This window comes from Hyalella azteca, unplaced genomic scaffold (assembly GCF_000764305.2).
Source record: "Hyalella azteca isolate HAZT.00-mixed unplaced genomic scaffold, Hazt_2.0.2 contig16811, whole genome shotgun sequence".
Classification (NCBI taxonomy): domain Eukaryota; kingdom Metazoa; phylum Arthropoda; class Malacostraca; order Amphipoda; family Hyalellidae; genus Hyalella; species Hyalella azteca.
Window position 1 is genome coordinate 40186 of NW_025946619.1, and position 16060 is coordinate 56245.

A 16060-nucleotide genomic window follows, 5' to 3' on the forward strand; every position below is an offset into this window, starting at 1 on the left:
ATTCGGCAACGTATTAGTCGGTTTTATATTTTTCTCGTCAATTTTTCATGTGTGAAATGGTCTTTTGCTGTTTGTTTGCGACTAATAATATTAAATTTAATATTGTTTTCCTCAATAGGGTGACGGCGAGTCTGCTCCTGAGACTCCACCTCCAGAGTTCGCTCCTGACGCCCCAGATGCTAAAGACGTCGCAGGTCCAGAGAAGCCCCTCAAGTCCAAAAGCAAAAAGCACCAGTCAAATGGCGTCCATAAGGAAGCTTCAACCGCTGAGGGAGGCCCCGCCATAAGCATTCAAATGGACATAATCAGTGCTACCCTTTTCATGGTCTCCTTCGCCATCAGGCTGTGGCGACTAGACCATCCGAAAGGCATTGTGTACGTTCAGTTTTGGTCATGAGGTCTGAGGGATAGGAATAAACATGACCAAAAAAGTGTGTGTTGTAATATAGTTTAGGCGACGTGCGGGTTGAGACAATGCAATGTTTTGGTGGTATTATCATAGCCGGTTAGGTTGAATATATTAATATATTTTTATTTGTTTTTATTATATGCTTACCAGTTACTTAAGATTTCTTTTACGTTGAGTTTATAAAATAATGCTCTATTAAGATGCAATGCGGACATGTTGCTATCAGATCTTTACGATAATGTAGCTATTACGTTCATTAATACTTGTCTTTCCGATTTGGGCTGTTTTTCCCTCACATTATTAGTTTCATATTAAAAAATGACAGGTTATGGAAGAAGCTAGTTTGTTGCGCTCTTACTGTTGGTTTTTATGGTGTGCCATGAATTTTTGGTAGATTTTGATTGTTCTCAAAGTATTGCTTTTGAAAGAAGTTGAGCTTGAGGAATTAAGAATGTGTAAGTTGCAACCTCCATGCTTATGTTATTTTTCTGGAATGCTAATGTTTTTATGGATGTGTTATGTGTTTAGTTATGTTCCAGTACCTAAATTCTACGATAGTTTTGTTTATTCCGACTATCGTGTGCAGATTTGACGAGCTGCACTACGGCAAGTATGCGGGCCACTACCTACAGAACACATTCTTCTTCGACTCGCAGCCGCCCTTTGGCAAACAGATGATCGCACTCGCTGCCTACATCGCTGGTTACGATGGTCAGCCAAGTTTGAGATTTTTAACGATTATTACTTTATCAAGAAAAGAAATATTATTCGTATATCCATTATTGTTTTATTGACTGTATTTCTTTATGTGTAAATGTTATATATTTCCATAAATAGATATCGTTTTATTGCTTATAGAGAGGTAACCGGAAGTTGTTAGGTTTCCCGGTTCCGCTTTGTTCGACACGATAATTCGAAAAGTTGACCGGTTGTAGTACCCGCAACACGCGACGTATTGATATATGAAAGCTTCATGATAACGTTACATTAATGACGTTGCTGACATATAATGAATGACATTAATGACGTTGCTAACGTTAAAATGAATGACATTAATGACGTTGCTGACAATAAAATGAATGACATAAAATGACGTTGCTGATATTAAAATGAATGACATAAAATGACGTTGCTGACATTAAAATAACATTAATGACGTTGCTGACATTAAAATTACTAAAGTGCCATTGCCTGTTACAGGATCATTCAAGTTTGATCGCATCGGAGGTCCGTACGACGCGACGGTACCGGTGTTCGCCATGCGGTTGGTGCCTGCGTTCTTCGGGGCGCTGCTCAGCCCGACGGTCTACAAGCTCATGCAGGAGCTGGGCAGCTCCCAGCCTGCCGCCCTACTGGCCGCCGTGCTCATCGTTCTGGGTGAGTTATATAAATTATTATTATTAATAATTATTAAATTATTTTAATAATTAATGATATTAAATTAAGTTATTATTATTACCTATTTAACTTAAAATTAAATTAGTCTTGTTTAATAATTCTTTATCATATGTACTAGTATCGTTTATTATATACCTCCATATCCTGAAAATCAGTACATATTTGGGTGTGGGTATATTTACCTGTTTTTTCAACGATTTGGGTCTTGAATTCTAAGTACGCAGAAGCAAGTTTAATGTTGGTTCGAGGTATGTTGTTAACAGCTAAAAAATTTTAACACATCTAAGCAATAGCATATACAGCATTTTTCTGAATTATTATTTTTTACTTCATTCAAGTATCCTTTGACTTACCGTGCCAGAAAACGTTCTTGTTCAGACATGCTTGCTCCTGTTATGGCGCTTGTGGTTCTGATATTGAAGCTTATTACCTGCCTTTCTTTGCATTAATTTGACCACTTATAACTGACTTTTAACTTATCGTTTCAGACAACGCGGTGGTGATCCAGACTCGCTACATTTTGCTGGAGGGTCCCCTGCTATTCTTCGGTCTAGCGGGAGTGTTGTGCGTGCTGCGGCTGCGACGATACTACAAGCGGCCCTTCTCGCTGCCCTGGTTCCTGTACCTCATCGGTGCTGCTGTTCTCCTCACGGCTGCTGCCTGGTCAGTTTTGTTTACATGGTGTTGCGCTCAATTCAAGTAATTGATAATTTCAATAGATTATTTGCAAATACTATAATTCAATTCAATCCGAATTAGTCAAGTTTAATCTTCAAATACAAGGGACGAAGTAAAATACATAGGGGATCCAATCTTTATGAGTAGAAAGTCCGATTTAAGAAAGATTGAAGTGATACGATTAATAAATAATAATAATTAGTGATCATGTTGAACCAAGCGAACGTTTCAGTAAAAAATTTGCCCACTGTCAACCAAGATTCATCCAGGGGGATTTTCTTGCTAACAAAAATTGCTAAAACAGTAAGATAAAATTAATATAAATTTTTTTGGAATAGTTGGGTTACTGAAAAATTTGAATGACGAATTTAATGTGAGCTTGTGAACTATTAAACATTAAAATGAAAGGTGTTGTATTTCAATTCTTCCTAATCGTCAAAAGTCTATGATGCTTAAGATATTCTTTTTAGAGTGGTAGAAATGGTTTTAATTAACGACTTGTGGAAGATAGTTTCTTCCTTTGTATCCCAACGCTTGTAATTTGTCTTTCCTTGTGCAGCATACAATATTTTGTGACGTTTTCATTCTCGCTGGGCGTCGTTTTTATTACCTACGCCTTATAGAAGAAGGTTTTCCCCTTGGATGCCAATTTTTCTTTCATCGTGCAGCGTACACTACTTTAGGCTGTTTTGGTTCACGCTGAATGTTGTCATCTCAACGTACGACTTCCGAAGGATAATTTCTCCCTCATTAATCCCAATGCTGTTATTATTATTTCTATGTGCAGCGTACAATACTTGGGCAGCGTACGGGCTATTCTTGTTCATGCTGGGTATCGGCATTGTGACGCACGAATCTGAAAGATGTATTTTTCCTTTTGGAAGACATTTTTTTATTTTGCTGTGCAACGTATGATACTTTAGGCTGTTTCCTTTCATGCTGGGTGTCGGCGTCTTTACGTTACGCACAACATCTGGGTTACGCAAGTTTTTTTTCCTTTTGGATGACAGTTTTTCTTTCTATGTGCAGCGTACGATACTTAGGGCTGTTTTCTTTTATGCTGGGTGTCGGCGTCTTTACGTACAACATCTGGGAGAAGTTTTTTCCTCTTGGATGATGGTTTTTCTTTCTATGTGCAGCGTACGATACTTTGGGCTGTTTTCATTCATGCTGGGTGTCGGCATCCTGACGTACGACTTCTGGGAGATGGTGGGCGACCGCAGTGTGGCGGACAGACAGCTACTGGCTCACTGCCTTACCCGCACTGCCATCTTCATTAGTATCCCGGTGACGCTCTACCTCTCTTGCTTCTACGTGCACCTCTCCCTCCTCTACAAGGCGGGACCCAACGACAACATCATGACATCTGCCTTCCAAGCCAGTTTAGAGGTCAGTGCAGCATTCTCATGTAGTTTATTTCTTTAATGTTGCAAACTTGAATATACAAAAGCTCAAGAAAAGAACATTGAGAAGTTATGAACCTCATCTAGTCCATAAATAAAGATTTATATAATTATTGTACGTATATGATAATTTAATTGTTGTCATCCAGATGCTTATTTTTCATGGGTTCATTCTTTTCTGGAGATGACTAAAAAAATTAGAGTTCAGGAATAGTATCCTGTGACGTTCAACCTAGCTGTGAAATAAGTAGTACCGTATCTCATTTATAAACCACATCACACGGCATCATTAAACATTTTTCCTTTTGTGCTAAACATCGCTCATATTTATTCAATTATTCTTTCCATTGGTCTACCTATAATTTAAAATTATTATTTAGTGATGTGATACCTTTTTAAGGCCAACTCTATGCACAGGGAGGTCTCGCTGCCATCATTGCTAATCAACCGATGCAAGTCGTCCATGGCAGTCAGGTGAATAAATGCATTCATTATAGACTATGGCTCCGACTTTAAATTTAATGAAACAGAAATGTCATGAACAAACTTCTTCACATAACTTTTTTTTATCCCGATATAACAATCTTACATCGGTGTCTTACCCCCTGTAAAATTTGCAACCTTCATTAAATCAGGTATTTCATTGTAAATAGGCCATTATTTCATTATTTGTTCCCTGCGTAAATTATTACTTCTCATATACTCTCGTTCTGTCATCGAGTTCTTCTCACCTTTTTTGTTCTCTTGAAATCGCATGTAATGTTTTCTGCATAGGTTCTGAGAACAGCTTCAAGAATTATATATGCGTGTGTGTGTGGCAATTTCATGAATTATGCATGCATGTTGCAGGTAACTCTGAGGCATTCCCACAATCGCGCGTGTTGGCTGCACTCGCATGACGCGCTCTACCCGCAAAAGTATGCCGACGGTAGAGGCTCTTCGCACCAGCAGCAGGTCACGTGCTACAGCTACAAGGACGTCAATAACTGGTGGATCGTCAAGAAACCGCAAAAGTGAGAATTGTTTAAAAAAAATAGCCAAATTTGACTTTTTCCTAGAAGAAAAGTCGACGGTGTGTCAATAGATAAAGTGTGATGTTACTTGTGCTACAAAGTTAAAATACAATCCATAATAATTGAAACTACTCCATAATATATTAAATGTTGTATTAAGTCGAACTTGTACTTTACAATGAAAATAGTTGTTTAGGCGGCAATTATTGAGGTAAAACAACGCTGGGATTCATATAAAGTTTATCCATAAACTTTAAATTTTGTGATTATCACTGTGCATTTAACTATCCCTCAGCATTTTAATGTGTCTTTAGTGTTCACAAATTTTTGTGTCTTACCGTGTGGGTACAAAATTTTAATTTCACATTTCCTTGTACTTTTTGTTTTTTCTAACATAATATGTGAACTTCAATTTGATAATGGGGCTTACTCAATAAGGTTTTCCCTTCTCAAATTCAGATTTAGCGTTTTTTTTCGTAAAAATAATTTTACATTAAAAAATTTTCATTGAAACTATTGAAAATTAACCCTTCGTGTATATATACATTAATTTTTGTTCAAGCTGTACGTATCTGAAGGCCAGAGAGTTACCCTCATTAGACGAAAGATTGAAGGCAAATATCCCCCACATTTTTCTAGTGTTCTCTTGCGCTGTGCAGTGAGGAGCTGGTGGTGGGGGAGCCCCTGGAGCCCATCAAGCACGGGGACGTCGTGCAGCTCGTGCATGGACTCACATCCCGCGCCCTCAACTCCCATGACGTCGCCTCAGCCATGAGTCCTCATAACCAGGAGGTGTGTGCATTAATTATGAGCGTCTAACCTAGGAGGTATGTGTCTCAGTCACGAGTCCTCACAACCAGGAGGTATGTGCCTTAATTATGAGGGTATGAACTAGGAGATACGTGCCTTTTCCTAGAGGGTCTCAACTAGGAGGTACGGTTCTCTTCCAAGAGGGTCACAACTTGGAGGTGCGTGCCTTTTCCTAGAGGGTCTCAACTAGGAGGTACGGTTCTCTTCCAAGATGGTCACAACTAGTAGGTACGTGCCTAATACGCGAGGTTCACAACTAAGAAATATGTCTTAGTTAAGAGGAACACGACTAGGAGTTTCAAACATTGACTACGATCTTCTCAATTTAGTGGTATTTGCTTAAATAGGAGAATCATAACTAGTTGAGAATTACAACGAGTTGCGGACTCTGCTCACGAGCGTAACAACCAAGAGGTACGAGCCTTACCTATATAGGAAGGTGGCTATAAACGAGGCATGAAGTAGGTGTCTTCACATATTTGGGTCACAAACGAATGCAACGTGAGTGAAGTGCTTTATACCTTGAAATCAAGAGTTTTTTTTAAGACTATTGAGTTGAATCGTTATGATCTATAGCTTTTTCCAACACCCAAATTTATGTTTGATTATCATATGACTGGTGTGTGTGCGCAGGTGTCTTGCTACGTCGACCACAACGTCTCCATGCCGGCGCAGAACTTGTGGCGAGTAGAGTTACTGGACCCTGACCGCACCAAGGGAATGTGGCACGCCGTTGAGAGCCAGGTAATGAACAAACTTTGCCCTGAACTGGGCAAGTATTATTCAAAAAAAGAGTCATCCTAAGTGTAGTCTTATTATTGTTTAAGAGTGTTATTTGGCAGGCATGGATTTAAGTATAATTTATGTAATTGTTACATTTAATGATTGGGAGACAGAATTTAACTTCAACATGACCATCCCAAGACTTAATCTGGACAGGGTAGGGAACTTGAAAAGAACAGCTGGACTAAATTATTCTATCGTTTTTTGCCATCCCTCGTGTTTCCGAGCAGCTCCGACTGGTTCACGTTAACTCGTCGACAGCCCTGAAGTTCTCGGGTCGCCAGTTGCCGGAATGGGGCTTCAAGCAGCACGAAGTTGTCACCGATAAAATTTTCGATCAGGAAGACGTCGTGTGGAACGTCGAGGAGCATCGGTATTCCAGAAGTGAGCTGACGTGTATTCCTCAGCATATGAATAATACGGCTTGTAGTTTTTAAATTGATGGTTATCTCTCTGATGCTTCAATAATTTACATTATTCCTTGAATATTCACTACGATAATTATAAGTCTGGCATGAATTACTAAATGTTACCAATGCTGAAATTAAAATGAAATTTATTGATGATTATTTCGTCCCCCTTTGTTGAATTGAAGAAGCATCTTTGATGACTGTTGAGTTCTGTCGTATATAACAGCAGTGGCGATTCTAATACATGGTATTGCCAACCATACATTTTTATCTAATTGATAGGAGGTCAATGTTGGTTTCAATAGATCAAAAATTCAATTTCTATTTGTCTCCCGAACGTGAGGCTGAGTCAGGGGAAACGTTCGGGAAATTTTTCCCGAGCCTGCAGCTGAGAATCAGAAGGAATGCGAGATGGAGCAATGCTGGTTTTAATCGATCAAAAGTTTACATTTTATTTCTTGAATTTTTCGTACACGTGCAGCTGAGAATCAGAAGGAACGCGAGAAGGAGCTGATATCTTCTGAGATGATACCGACGGAGCGACGTGAGCTGGATTTCTGGTCGAAGCTGTACGAGCTGCAGTACAAGATGCTTTTCAACAACCAGGAGAACGTGGCCGGACACATGTACGCCTCCGACCCCGTGGACTGGCTCACCCTCAAGCGCGGTGTGGCTTACTGGATTGACAGCGAGAGCAACGTGAGTGGCTCCATTGCATGCGTGTTGAGGATTAACTCTACTTTCGTTATAGGTTTTGCCATAAAAAATGTAACCAAGAGATAATGTTTTGTTTTCATATGAGCTACCAGGAACTAAACCTTTCTGATTAGGGAAAGCGATTCGTTTGGTGGCTTTGGTAAGTGTTACGGACTAAGCTGGCTCAGGACCCGCTGGTTGCCTAGTTTGGAAACGTTCATGGAGAATTTGTGTGTACGTCAGAAAGTTAGTTTTATCCTAGCAAATACATTTTTCTTGCCTCACATTTTCGATGCGCCCATCACTTGAATTTTGTATTCAAGCTGTCAATATTAATTTAATACCCATGCACCCACTGCATTCCCGTCTTTTTATTTCCAGGCTCAAATCCACTTCGTAGGCAACATAGTCACGTGGTTATCGGGCACCGCTTCACTGGTGTTCTTCACAGCTCTTTTTATCCTGTACATCTTGCGCCGCCAACGATCTTGCTACGATATCCCTGAAGACGCTTGGGACAATTTCTGCAACTTGGGGCAAGTTCTCGGCGGAGGATACCTCGTTCACTACCTACCTTACTTCCTGGTGGACAGAACCCTATTTCTGCATCATTACATGCCTGCCTACATCTACAAGCTCTGTTTACTGGCAGCTGTCGTAGAGCATGTCCATTATTTCCTCAGACATGTTTTGAAACAGAAGATTTTGTCATATGCTTTCCTGGCTTTGGTGGGAGCCTGGCTAGCTGCCATTCTATACGTCTTCAGCGTCTTCCTGCCTCTGACGTACGGCCATGTTGCACTAACTGCGAACCAAGTCGATGAGCTCACATGGAGAGACTCGTGGGATTTGATAGTCCATAAATAATTCGTAAATAATTGTGTGGTAAATTTCTTCCAAGCCTGTGAATCATTGTTAGTTATGGCTGCTGCGGCTGAGTAACATTGGTTATTGTTGTTGTGTTTGAGTACCTGTGCTAAACTTGCTGCAGTAGCGGAACATTCTATATTGGGATGGGTATTAATTGCCTTAAATTATTGTGATAATGAACATTCCAACAAGTTTAGTTTTCATAGCTTCCCTTATCGTTTTTATGTTTCGCGTCGCGAAGTTACATAGCTATTTGAGTTTATCTTATTACACTCTAGAGTTGCAGATTGATCATAGGGGAAATAGTTAAGAGATTATTTCGGAAATGGAGCTTAGAATGCCAAATAGAATTCCACGCCTATAATATAAGCCTATGATGCAGGTCAGCAGCTCAACTCCAATGTCCTGTAATAAATGATATGGAACTAATTCAGGCGTTATTGATTCGTACACATTGATTTGTTCTTACTATATTTGTAAAACCAATCGGGCTTCCTCTCCGACATTTTTGTTTTAATAATCTCTTCCAGTGCAGTGCCCAAGATGTGATAATGAATACATCGTTGTTTGCATCTTCCGTTAGTTCACCCGATGTTGCTTATGAATGAGTAGACGGGAAGCTTTTGAGTGTTTAATTGATTTGCGGTTGTGCTATGGTAATTTTTTTATGCTTCGTTCTGTTATTTTAGCTTGTAACGCCTCAGATTCTCTCTAATTCATATACTGAATGTAATTCGAAACAATTCGTCACCAATTTGGTGCAACATTTCTAGGTTAAAGAAAGCTTGTTTAAGATTATCTGCGCATGTCATTGACTGTCTAAAATAATGATTTATTACAAATTACTGATGCATGTTAATATTCATCGACTATCGGAAATGGTGACTGTGTGCAGATATAGCATTAGCGTAAAGGAACGAGTTGGTCTTGTAGGACAGTTGACATTCAGAGTCGTTATCGTAACGCGTTGACGACTGCATGCTAGTTTTGATTATTGCTGACGTTTAAACGAATTCGTCCGTAATGATTTGAGGTGGCATTAGCACAATGGACAAAAATTAGTTTTATGAATTTATGTATCGCTCACATCCGACGGATCCTTCAGTATCCTATCTCATGCTTCCATGGCTAATGAATTTCTCTTAGACTGTATTATTATTCCAATCTAAGTTTAGAATATGTAATTGTTGTTTATTGAACAATATTTCTGATCTTGGTATATTTTTGGTACTCGAAATCATGGTCATTTCTAACCATTAAGAGCACAGCCTAAAAGTGAGGTATCGTTAATTTACATCTCTGCTGTTAGCAGTACTACAGGTTCTAAAAAATAACTATCTTTATCGGGGTAATTGTCTGCATAAAGATCATGTTCTCGATGATTTATGGCGTTGTTGAATTCGATCGATATAATTTGATGAATTAGTTGATGGACGCTTGTTTCTTTTTAAGACTCGTTCAGTGTTGAAGGCCCTTGATGATATTCAACTTTCATCTGTCGAAAACTTGATGAATTACGGTACTTCATGTGTCATACGTGACTGTGGAAATTCATTATTGCATTTCTCATTAGTAACTGAAATTGATGTATTAATATTTGTATTTTTATAGAATATAAAGTCAATGCATAAAATTATTTGTTGCGCGTCGCCATCTTGACCTCATACAATAGTTTACACCTGGCCTTGGAGTGAGCGCTCCAGCTAGCGAATTTGTATTGCCAAGAGATCTTTCTTGTGGTGGACTGCATGAACTTTTTTTCCAGTATCGCAGTTCTGATTTAGTATCAGTGTATTGGATTGATCTTGCGTCTTCCAAAATACAACGGAGCTTCTTGATTTATATCTGCTGAAAATAATTTTAAGATATTTTCTGAAGCAAAGGGTTACATTTTTACATCAAGTACCTACGCCGATTTATGATGAATCCGCATAAGGACCCATTTTCTTACCGAAAGTGATTGAATGATCTGGAAATTCGAGCCATTTATCGTAAAATAATGCGCTTCGAAGCGTGGACGTGTCATATCACCACGCTGTTACGTCACGATATGGATGCAAAAAAAAAAAAAAACACAACTCGCGTATTTTTTAGCATCGTCCTTCTAAATTACGATCGCTCGGTTTGGAGCTGTTGATTGGAAAGTGAATTGTCACTTAATACAAGATTAATTGATGATCTACCCTTATTTGCCTTCAAGTCTCAAAAATCAAATCCATGCTAACCCTGTAGTTTTATTTCGTTCGTTCGAGAAGCTCAGTTCTTCCATTTTACCGTCGTCGCCAATTGGTCCTGCCAGTTTCTCACGTGCATTTTTGGCTGACTCGTATTTTTTTAGGTTTGAGATTTGTACTTGTGATTCTTGAACGTCCGTTTCTTCGGTGTCACTCACGTATAGACCGTTGTCCAGCTTGTAGAACCTCTGCACCAGGAGTGGCGGATTATGAATGAAAGCCCGTAGATCTCGTTTAGGGAATAAATGTTTCCATTTTATCTGAAAAACAGAAATGCAGTTACCTATCAAAATTTAACCCATTCCTCCTCTTCCAACTTCATCCTACAATTATTATACTCTATGAATTTAGAAGCTATTCGTAGTATCTATTATTAAAGAATTTCCTTCACTTAATTTCATATCAATTATGATTTGCATAGTTGTGTTGAAACATAAATTATTATTATTGGAGAACATCAATGAGATGATACATTTGTCTCCTCAATCCCGGAACAATCAAAATTGAGGATTAATATTCAGACTTTGAATTTTTATCAATTTAGAAAATTAAGAAGAAATACTCGTATATTATTTCATCTATGCGGTAATAGTCGGAACTTAATGTTAATATTGCGACTCACCAGGTCGGTTCGGTCATACATTATAGGCAAGAACTCGTCGACGGGCAGCGCGTGAGCCAGCGGGTTGGCAGCGACTAGTTTTTCGGCACCGGTGCCAGAGAGCAGGTAGCCTACCGCCCAGTAGACGTAGTCTGCCGTTTGCAGGCTACGAATATCGCCAACCTGAATGTGCATTCCGCATGAACTTGGTAACACTAATACTTCACCCTAAAAATTTTGAATTTTGACAGCAATATCGATCATGTGTTGCAAAAGCTTGCGGCTTACGTGTGTTTTAGGTCATTTGCCATTAATAGTCGATTGGCCAGACTAACATTTTACGCCGCCACATCCGTTGATTGAAAATTACAGAAATATAACAAACGTTACAAAGAGCACTTGCTTAATACGAATCATCCATTAATTCCTGTTGATGATTCAAGTTCCCACGCCACGACGGTAAACGCATCTGTTGATTTTAGAATAGAACTTACTTGTTCGGTGTGATAGCCTTCTTGGTACACAAACTTATATCCCAAGAAAATGAGATCCCATTCTATACATTTGATTTCCTGAAGAAGCTGTTTCAGATTTCCTTTAAAATTTGGATGTAGTTGAGCATCGTCTTCCAGAATCAAAACCTGTTGAAATTTATATTGGAAATTATTGATAGAAGGAAAACACTCAAAGTGAACATATTAATTACATCCTATGACCCAAAAAAAGAATGAAAGAAAGAAGAGGAAATGAGGCCAGTCCATAAATATTTAATTAAAACTGACATTATAGGCAACACAACAAGAGATAAACAAACCTGCGAATAATCATTTTTGATGACGTCTTTCCAAATATTATGATGACTGATGAGACATCCTATCTCGCCATTAGTAATGGGACGTTTATGAAATGAATCCAGATATCCTTCAACCTTTTTCACTCCCATTTGACGCATGCGCTCTTCTGTCAGTGTTTTGCCATCAACCCCTTGCACTCGCTGGGCTTTCAAGCCAGCAAGTCCCAACATCTTTTCGATGACATCTCTTCTGCCAGGCCGACGATCCAAGTTTATGTAATATATTTGTGATAGACCAGCTGTGTCTAAAGTCCCGTTAGTAGTTATGTATTTATTAAAGGGCTGGCTGACTGCTAAATATTTATTTCCACGAAAAGAATCGATCACTAGGTCGTTAATTAGACGTTGACCAACGTCAAAAGGGTCTCCGGACGGACGGGGGTATTCTAGAAACCCATACTCGTCTTCGTTACAAATGTAGCTACCGAGGCCTGCTCTTCTTGCGGAGACCGAAAACGTTATGATGTCATCGTAAGGTAGGTTTTGAATTTCGATTTCTGTGGGATCAAAAGTAATAAGATCTATTTTAGGGTCGGTAAGTTTCACGAGAACGCACGAGTGGACCAAGGCAACTTCGAAGCAGCCACCTTGTGTTCTCGTCAAGATCTCATCGTATTCGTTTGAATATTCCAAGTAAAAATCGTCGTTCATTCCAGCCCAAAAGTTCGAGTGCCTAGAAGATGAAGTTAACATTGGCGCCGTGATAGTGGGGTTAAATTTTATAAGCTTGCTTATTACTTTGCTATCAGTCAAGAAGACATCTGAATCAAAAAATAAAATGTAATTTGCAAACTTTTTTCTTGCTCGTGACATAGCTTCCATTTTTAACTCAATCATGTGCGAAATGATGGCTTCGTCTTTCTCGAACTGAGAACCTTTGTGTGATTTTTCATACCGTTCAGGAGTTCGAACAAATTTAGTATCAATTTCTCGATACTTCCGTACTGCGTGGGTGATCCATTCCTCTAGAATGTCGATGGTTCTGTCGGCGCAGTGATCGGCACGAACATGCAATATCATGCGACTAGGAGGGTAGTCCAGGTTATCGAAATAAGACAAGAAGTAAGGCAGAGCTAGTTCCTTATTTCTTGCTGAGATAAAAACGTATATCAAGGGATCATAATTATTTTTTTCGGCGAATTTTGAAAGTACAGCTGTAGCTGATAAACTTAAAACTATGTTCACGAAGGTAAAGGTGAAAATTTCTCGTTGGGAAAAGATCGTTGGTTGAAATAACATTATGATCTTGTGAATACGATATTTTTAAAATCAAATTTGTTGGTCTGTAAAATGTATACAGTATAGTATTGCGTTCTTAGTCACTTGTTATCAGCCAGAATTTGCGACGATCTCAGGGTCAGCCAGGATTTGCGAAAGACTCTTCAAGTTCACAACGTCCCAGTCGCAAAAGGAGGGGAAAATTTTAATAGCTCCATTAATAACTAACTTTTCGAGCAATGATTTGAACTGCCTTATGTACGAGTAGTTTCCTACGGAGCGTTCACTGCACTCCCATCGTTTGGCGGCGTCTGACTGAGCGTGTTGGACAGCGGCCCGACAGCCTCAGGACAGGGCGAGTGGGCGACAGGCTGCACAGCCACACTGCCACAGAGCGGCCCGACCGAAGCTGGTAAATGTACCGTTACCGTTAGGCCACAATCAGAAGCATCCAACCAATGCGGAAAAACTTGTTTCAACATTGTCCGATTAGAACTAACGAACACTGACGCGTCTGGTTAAGATTAGGCAGATTTTCGCACAAAATTCACTATTGCTGCTGCTTAGAAACCAAGCCATGAAGTTCTTCAGGTAATTGTTACGGTAACTTCTCCAGCTTAAATATGACTGCGTGAAAATTGACGACCGAGTTACGGTTTTGCGAAAATTACACAAAACCTCGGATATGTAAATCTACTCAAAACCTTGACAAAACACGATTAACTTGCGTAATATTCGTTAAAATCTACTATTATATAAAACAGCCACGGCGCATTGTTCTAACTCTCCATCCAATTCGAACCCTGTTGTGCTGATCGTATGTCTGTAACAGGTAACCGTTACGTTGTTAATTAAGATATCTTGACCTGCATGTTGCTAGGTATAATTCAACACTAGAAAGTTAGCCAAGTGTTGCACGGGCTTCATAATCCATGTAATTTTAGAATCCCGTTGTCTTGAAAATGATGAAGTTTAAAATGATAAAGCTAATGTTTGCTGTTTATGACGAGTGCGCGAAAAATATCTGAGAACTTCTACAAATGTCCGCACAACATTAAAAGGAAATAAAAGAAATAAATTTTGGCAGAGCCTGTCGCCACGAAATCCGAAAATACGGGTGTCCTTGGCTATATGCCAGTGCATTTACCCTCAAGGGAATTATGCTGAAATTGGATACGGAGCTGTTTGATGAAACCAGATCTGAAAACGCTCGACGCAGTGTAATTAGAATAGTACTGCGTGTTTTCAACTTTAATGTCAGTGGAAGCATAATATTTAGATACTGTCAATTTAATTAGAGAACCGTACATTCCGATTAAGTCGCGACCGCATAATTATTGCCAATCTGGATTTAGTTGCAATTATCTGGCCATCTCCTAACTTTAGTACTAACAAATGACGAAAATGTGCGAAAAACGTAACCGTTTTATCTCTGATAAAAATGAGAAGGAAACTCGGCAAAAGGCTCTGTACTAAACTTAAGGAAAATTAGTTCGAGAAGTAACGCGAACATTTTCTCGACATGGGTATCGATTATTTGTTTCAGAAAGTTTGTGTGTTGGATCGCTTGTTCATTTGATGCCTGACGTCAGAAGTAGTTATCACGTTTGATTAATATTTGTGTGCAAATATTCGCATCAGACTGTCTGATGAGAATTACAAATTCTCAAGAAGCAACACCGAGCTAGATCACGTGTAAATAAAATAATCTGGTGGAACTTACGAACCGCAACTTCACTACATGTATTAATTCGCTTCAATGTTCTAATGTTCACGAATGCATTGAATATTTAATCCAATGTAATGTTAATTCAATGTTTATTGTTTCAATTACGCATTTTATATTATGGATACTGAAAATTGATCTCGATTACCCTTGGAATTTTATATCTTGGCTGGAAATTGCCAAGTTAGGTTGCTACTGCTTGATTAAATTCATTGCAGAATTATGTGCTAGCAAGGTTTTAAACTTAACTTGGAGAGAACTACAAATTATGTTTTATTTTGTCTTAAGAAGTTCATGAAAGTCAATAATTGGATAGTATTATACGGGCAAAATTTCATCATAAATGAACTCATGGTTTGCGTAAATTTAGTGCAAATGAATGATAAATATGACAAAATTGCAGTATTTCGTTGAAATTTGGAAGTTAAACATTGATTGTTCCTAAAATTTTCCCGAAAATCAGCAACGGATTTAATAAATGTAATATTTGTGTCTATTACAGTTGCTTTTACTGCAGGTCTCTTACTTCTCTTACAGTTCGATAGCAACTTTCAATAGAAAACTGTATAGTGTTTATCGAACTGAAAAAAGTATAGCAGGAGCTAGGAGGCCATCACAAGAAGAGGCAGTTAGACGCGCTGCGTCCCATGCACGAACACAGCTAAGCGTCGTGGTCACGGCAATGTGCATCCAAGCCTCACGCTACCTATGACATCTCGGGACAAAAAGAAGACCATGAAGTCTGTGTCATGTTTTCTTGAAGGGTTTTTCCACTTAATAGTTTTCCTTCAACGACCATTCCAATACGTCTTTTAACAACACCAAATCTAGAAAAAATTATTCACTAAGGATTGCGGTTTTGTTCATTGGCATATAACCCGGTGCTGAAAATGACAACAACACCTATACGAGCAAAATGGTCATGATTATCGTGAATGAACATACGGTCGGTTGGTGC

General features: G+C 38.9%; 2 protein-coding genes across 2 annotated transcripts in view; one reads left to right on the forward strand and one right to left on the reverse strand.

The window, feature by feature from the left end:
• The window catches only part of LOC108680297 (protein O-mannosyltransferase 1), a 25474-nt gene extending 14828 nt beyond the window's left edge, over positions 1-10646 (forward strand). Inside the window, exons 2-13 of the mRNA XM_018169099.2 lie at positions 119-375; positions 996-1120; positions 1610-1786; positions 2296-2470; positions 3625-3874; positions 4306-4362; positions 4738-4901; positions 5561-5693; positions 6345-6455; positions 6725-6878; positions 7386-7603; positions 7982-10646. Of these exons, the coding sequence (XP_018024588.1) occupies positions 119-375; positions 996-1120; positions 1610-1786; positions 2296-2470; positions 3625-3874; positions 4306-4362; positions 4738-4901; positions 5561-5693; positions 6345-6455; positions 6725-6878; positions 7386-7603; positions 7982-8467 (2307 nt within the window). The 3' untranslated portion in view covers positions 8468-10646. The remainder of the gene's footprint in view (positions 1-118; positions 376-995; positions 1121-1609; positions 1787-2295; positions 2471-3624; positions 3875-4305; positions 4363-4737; positions 4902-5560; positions 5694-6344; positions 6456-6724; positions 6879-7385; positions 7604-7981) is intronic.
• LOC108680305 (glycosyltransferase 25 family member) lies at positions 9090-13697 on the reverse strand. The gene is made up of 4 exons (XM_018169111.2): positions 12120-13697; positions 11800-11946; positions 11327-11488; positions 9090-10964 (listed from the first exon to the last, which is right to left on the reverse strand). Exons 1-4 carry the CDS (start codon positions 13395-13397, stop codon positions 10680-10682), a joined length of 1872 nt encoding a protein of 623 aa, XP_018024600.1. The 5' UTR covers positions 13398-13697; the 3' UTR covers positions 9090-10679.
• Between the last annotated feature and the right edge of the window lie 2363 nt (positions 13698-16060).

Bases quoted from the DNA above. Each gene is read 5' to 3' on its own strand.
- LOC108680305 (XM_018169111.2), bottom strand. From the start codon at position 13,397: ATGTTATTTCAACCAACGATCTTTTCCCAACGAGAAATTTTCACCTTT. The intron at 11,947-12,119 runs GTTTGTTTATCT...AAATTTCAACAG, and splicing joins TCAAAAATGATTATTCGCAG to GTTTTGATTCTGGAAGACGA. The intron at 10,965-11,326 runs GTGAGTCGCAAT...TCTGTTTTTCAG, and splicing joins TGTATGACCGAACCGACCTG to ATAAAATGGAAACATTTATT.